Here is a 5526-nt window from a genome sequence, read left to right on the forward strand (position 1 = left end):
CCTTGATTCCCTGGAGAATAGATCTCTCCCCCATCCTACCACCCTATTTGTTTCCTTTTGGCCCCTAGCGATGGCTGAGATCCCTCGTGCGTGGATACTAGGGAGGTGTTATGGCACCCCCGAGATGGGACAGACGGCAGGGGCCACGATCCACCTGCCTCGCCCTGCCCGCACCCTGACGGTGCCGCAGCGCCGCTCCCCCGCCAGTTCGCCGCATCCCCCACCCCCCCTTCCCAGGCTGCCTCGCTCGGGTGACGTCAGCTAACCGGTCCCCGCCGCCGCCGCCGCATCCTCCGCGCCTGCCAGGAGCCGGCGTCCCCCGCGCTTCTTGCGCCCGGCCTGGCCATGGCTTCGATCGCCCTGATGCCGCTCCTGTTGCTGCTGCTGCAGCCTCCGCCCGCCACCCCCGCGCCGCCTGCCCGCGACCCCTTCGCCCTGCAGCTCGGGGACACGCAGAGCTGCCAGCTGCGGTGCCGAGACCGCTACCCTAATCCGCAGCCCGCTCAGGTGAAGCGCATGCGGCGCCAGCGGGAGGACCAGAGATCTCTCCAATGGGGGATGGGTTGAGGATGCGATTCCCCCCATTCGGAGCGGGAGACAAGGGTTCCTCGGAGGGGGAAGGGGTCAGGGAAGGGGGCTCTCCAATGTGGGTGGGTCCCTCTGGTGGGGGAAGGGCTGGCGTTCCTTCGATGGTGGTGAGCGCAGGGGTCGGGGGTCCCTCCGATGAGGATGGGGATGTTCCTCCCGCAGGGGAGGGGCCGTGGGGTCCCTCTGATGGGGGAGGGTTTAGGGATGCGGGTCCTTCCGATGAATTCGGTGTTGCTGGAGTCTCTCCAAGCCTGAGGCAGGGAGGAGACTGGGGCTCCCGATGCTACCTAGAGGGTTCTGGCTCCACACTGCTGCGCAAGGACCCTTGGGGCGTCCACCCCCCACTTTCCTCAGGCCTGACAGTCCCCTTCTCCTCCCCCTCTACCCTAGCAGCTTCCACATCCTCCTCCTCCCCCCCTCAGAGCTACCAGCCCCCACTCCTATCCTCATGCCCCCCGAGTCGGATCCCAATTTTCCCAGGCCTGAAGGGTGACAAAACCTCCTCTGAGCCCCCCCTCCTTCTTCAGGCCTCAGAAGCCCTCCTCCCTGGAGCCTTGGGGGGGGACCATTTCCCTCGATCTTCCCCAGTTTTCCAGCCATTACCCAAACCCAGCAACCTCTGTTGTTTATTCTTTCTCAAGCCCCCTCTCCCTCTCTCCTCATCAGAGCTAAGAGCCCCTGCTAATATGCTTAGCCTCCTCCCCAACTTCATCCCAAACTCCTTAGAAGGTTTGGGGGGGATCAAATCTTCTACCTCCTCACATGAGGGCTTCCAGCGCTGCCCTCCTCCTGCCCCTCCCCTGGCCTGAACCCCACATCTTCGCTTCCAGGAGGAGTTGGAGGAGGACCCCACTGAGTCCCGGAAAGCGAATGCGCATAATAGGGCGGTCCTGATCAGTGCTTGCGAGCGAGGCTGCCGCCTCTTCTCCATCTGCCGATTCGTGGCCAGGAGTTCCAAGCCCAATGCCACACAGGCTGAGTGTGAAGCCGGTAAGGGCTGGATGGGTGGGCCAGGGTGGGGAGAGGTGGCCTGGGAAGGGCTGTGCCCCCAGTCACCCTCTCCTGCCTCTTGCAGCCTGTGTGGAGGCCTATGTGAAGGAGACAGAGCAGCAGGCCTGCAGCGAGGGCTGCTGGAGCCAGAATCCAGAGCCGGAGCCCGAAGCCGAGCCTGAGCTGGAGCAGAAGGTGGGCGCCCTCCCACCTGTGGCCCCAGGCCCATCCCCCCTCTCCTCTACCCCCCCAAATCTGCACTCATATCCAGCGTCTCTGAAGCTCTCCATTCCATTCGGGGCCTACTGGGTGTCCTTGATTAAGCCATTTCACATCCCAAGACTCAATTATCATCTCTGTGACTTCTCCCCCTCCCCTCCCCTGCTGCCGCCCAAACAGCCACCGTTTACATTACTTAGCAAGCGTTTGTCCTGGTCCAGGCCTGACCTCAGCCTGTCCTCAATTCCTTGGGCCACCCGGAGGCACCTGAGACAGTGTCATCCTCATTTCATGCCCACAGAGCAACTGGCCAAGGTCACACAGGGCTGTGCAGAGGTGGGATTTAAAGCCAGTGCCACTAGGGCTTGTGACCACCCCTCACCTCCCTCATCTTCAGTGCCACAAGAGCTGACTACTGACCACCTACATGCCAGCTACTGGTCTAATCACGTTCCTCGTGAGGAACAAGTGGCCACTCTCATCTGGGGTGGCTCAGAACGGAGGTGAGGGGAACAGCCTCCCAAGCACACAGGTAGTACCCCTCCCCCCACTCCAGGGAGAAATAATAACTGCTCACCTATCATAGTCTGTGAGAGAGTCTAGAAAACGCTGCATCAGGGGAAGCTGAGACACAGGAAATCCTTCATCACAGCCAGAAACGCATGGGCTGGGATTCCCCAAAAAGCCCTTTGCCTCTTCACTCATTTTCCTCCACCCCTTCCAGGCTTTCACTGTTCATAAAAGCACAGTGCACTATCATTTCTTCCTATTCTGAGTTCTCTCCTGATGCTGTCAAAATAAGAACAATGATGGTGATATTTTTAATAATAGTAGCTACTACATGTTAGGCACTTGTACCATTGTCTAGTTGAAATCTCATAGCAACCCCACGAGGGAAGAGAATCATCCCCATTTCAGGGCTCGGAGAGGGCAATCCACTTTCCCAAGGGCACACAGTCAGCCAAATACAGTGCTGAGGTCTGTGTTCATTGTATGAAGCCCTGTTGCCTCAAACCACTTAGTGAATTTTGATCACAATCAATTCTCCCAGCTCCCCTCCCACTGGTTAATGCCCTACATTGGTGACATTTCTGTGCCTTGGGCCTCCCCCTGGCAGAGAAAAGTCCTGGAAGCTCCAAGTGGGGCCCTCTCGCTCCTGGACTTGTTTTCCACCCTCTGCAATGACCTTGTCAACTCGGCGCAGGGCTTCGTCTCCTCCACCTGGACATACTACCTGCAGACTGACAATGGGAAGGTGGTGGTGTTCCAGGTGAGGGCTCTGGCAGGGGCCGCACTAGAGTAGTGGTTGGGTGGTCAGGCTAAGAAGGTGGGATGAGTTGGTTCTTGGCTCATGGGATGCAAAGTCCACAGGAGACAAGCTTCAGGCACAGCTGGATCCAGGGGTTCAGTGTCTCACTCCACTGCTGGACTCTGCTGTCCTTTTTGGTGGCTTTATTCTCAGGCAAGCACATCCCTCCTCACAGCAGGGTGAATGCCTGAGGCTCTAGATGACAACCTCTCTGAGATTTTAACTGAGCTGATTGGCCCTGGTTCAGTCATGTGATAACCTCTCAGCCAATCCCTGTGATTCTACTGGCATGCCTTGGATCACATCCCTACTTTAGGAGCAAGACAAATCAGGGCCCCCCATTAGCAGGGAAGAGCATCCCTGGTATCACAGCTCACAGCTCCATAGAGGGTGTCCTCTCTGTCCCCAGGGGAACTAGGTGCTAGCTGGGCTTGGGACAATGTAACCTACAGGGGGCACAGAGAGGTGCCTCCTAGGGCCAAGATGGTGCCTTTCTAAAGGGCTTCTCTATGCTGTATTGTTCCTGGCCCAGACCCAGCCTGTGGTAGAGAGCCTGGGGCACGAGGGGGCCCGTCTGCAGCGAGTGGAGGTGACCTGGCGGGGATCCCACCCTGAGGCCTTGGAGGTGCATGTTGGTAAGGTCCAAGCCTAGACCCGTGTTCCTTCCACAGGTGGCTCCACTGTCACAAGGGGTTCTCCTGACAAATGAACCCTTGAGGATTGGGATTTCCATCTCTCAGCTCCTGGGGTTCCTTGGTCCCTCTCCCTGGGTTCCATGGTGCATCTCCCGTTTCCATGGTCCCTCTCCCAGGGTTCCATGGTTCATCTCCCAGGGGTCCGTGGTCCATCTTTCAGGGTTCTGATTTATTCCAGGACCCCATGCCCCATTGCCCCAGGTCCTGGCCTCCTTTCTGTTCTCCATGGCTGCTGTCGCCTCTTGGTGAAGGCCTGGAGGCTGCTGAGAGGTGACCTATTCTCTCAGACCCTGTAGGCCCCTTGGACAAGGTAAGGAAGGCCAAGATTCGAGTCAAGACCAGCAGCAAGGCCAAGGTGGAGTCCGATGAGCTGCAGGACAACGACTTCCTCAGTTGCATGTCCCGGTGGGTTGCAGAACCTTGGGGATGGTGGAGGGGGGTGGGGCCAGAGGGGAGTGACTATCTGGCCCGACTAGGGCCACTGAGCGTGCCTGCCGGGTGGGGCAGGCGCTCCGGGCTTCCTCGCTGGATCCTGGCCTGCTGCCTCTTTCTTTCCGTGCTGGTGATGCTGTGGCTGAGCTGTTCCACCCTGGTGACCGCACCCGGCCAGCACCTCAAGTTCCAGGTGGGTGGGGCCCACAGGCAGGGGTGGGAGGAGAACTGCTCCCTCGTCTGGATAGGGCTGCCCCCTCTCCCATGGAGGCAGGGACCCCTGACTTGCTGCGTGACATTAGGCAAGTTTCTTCACTCCCTTATGAAATGGGGGAAACAACTCCCACCCTTAGTAGGGGCAACCTCAGGTCAGGGGTGGGAAGGAGCCTTGCCAGGTTGGGGACTCATAGCCCTCGCTCCCTCTTCCTCCCCCTGCAGCCCCTGTCTCTGGAGCAGCACAAGGGCTTTATGGTAGAGCCAGACTGGCCCCTGTACCCTCCCCCGTCGCACGCCTTTGCAGACAATCCCCCGCCCTACAAGCTGAAGCTGGACCTGACCAAGCTGTAGGCCTCCATTGCCAAGTTCAGGAGCTCCTTGGGTCTCACTTGCCCATTGCCTAGGAGTCCGGGTCAGGGTGGGACGGTCCTTGGGCTCCTCCTCTCCCCAAATTCTTCTTCTCTTCCCAGTCCCGCCCCTCCCCCCTCCGCCCTCCCCCCCCACCCTGGGGTTGCCCTGCCCCTCCTGGGGGGTGGGATCTGACCTTGGTTCCTCCACACCCCGCTTCCCCAGAGCGTGTTACTTTTGTCTTCTATCGTGTAGCTTCTTGAGTATTTCAACCCCAGTTCTGTGCTGCCTTCGTCCTTCCTCCTTTCTCCCCTCTGGGGGGCTGAGGCCACAGGGGAGCCGCTTCGTTCCAGGGCTTCCCCCTTTCTCCCCACCCCACCACCGGAGATGTAGCCTTGTGAGAGGAGGCCCCCCACCCCCAAGAGGGGAGGTGGTGGGTAGCGCCATGCTGGGAGTTGCAGCATGGTGGTCGGGAGGAATAAACCATGATATAAAACCCATCTTGGACTGAGCCTGCTTCTGTTGGTCTTTCCACCTGTCTCTTGGGGACTGGCCTGAACGTGGCCGTGACCCCTGCCCACCAGGCCCTTTCTGAGATGCGGGAGGTGAACTTCGGGAACTCCCCGTGGCTTGAGTGGTGAGAACCAGCTGACACCTGGAAGGACAGCCCCTCTGCTACCCAGCGCACATCACATTCCTAACTAGGGGTGACTCTGGATAAGCGGCTTG

General features: G+C 59.4%; 1 protein-coding gene across 2 annotated transcripts; it reads left to right on the forward strand.

The window, feature by feature from the left end:
- The first annotated feature begins 315 nt into the window (after positions 1–315).
- On the forward strand, positions 316–4935 carry TMEM59L (transmembrane protein 59 like). Of its 2 annotated transcripts, none has more exons than XM_060146643.1 (8): positions 316–507; positions 1419–1578; positions 1664–1773; positions 2915–3067; positions 3639–3741; positions 4089–4206; positions 4309–4426; positions 4672–4935. In XM_060146643.1, the coding sequence occupies exons 1-8, from the start codon at positions 346–348 to the stop codon at positions 4798–4800; spliced, it is 1053 nt and encodes a 350-aa protein (XP_060002626.1). In that variant the 5' UTR covers positions 316–345; the 3' UTR covers positions 4801–4935. The 2 variants fall into 2 exon arrangements, with proteins under 2 accessions (XP_060002626.1, XP_060002627.1); XM_060146644.1 differs by having other exon boundaries at positions 3002–3067.
- The last annotated feature ends 591 nt before the right edge of the window (positions 4936–5526 follow it).

This window comes from Lagenorhynchus albirostris, chromosome 3 (genome assembly GCF_949774975.1).
Source record: "Lagenorhynchus albirostris chromosome 3, mLagAlb1.1, whole genome shotgun sequence".
Taxonomy (NCBI): Eukaryota; Metazoa; Chordata; class Mammalia; order Artiodactyla; family Delphinidae; genus Lagenorhynchus; species Lagenorhynchus albirostris.

Coding starts and splice junctions, on each gene's coding strand:
- TMEM59L (XM_060146643.1), top strand. CDS start 346: ATGGCTTCGATCGCCCTGATGCCGCTCCTGTTGCTGCTGCTGCAGCCT. Junction 1,579..1,663: donor ACAGGCTGAGTGTGAAGCCG/GTAAGGGCTGGA, acceptor TGCCTCTTGCAG/CCTGTGTGGAGGCCTATGTG. Junction 4,207..4,308: donor TTCCTCAGTTGCATGTCCCG/GTGGGTTGCAGA, acceptor CGGGTGGGGCAG/GCGCTCCGGGCTTCCTCGCT.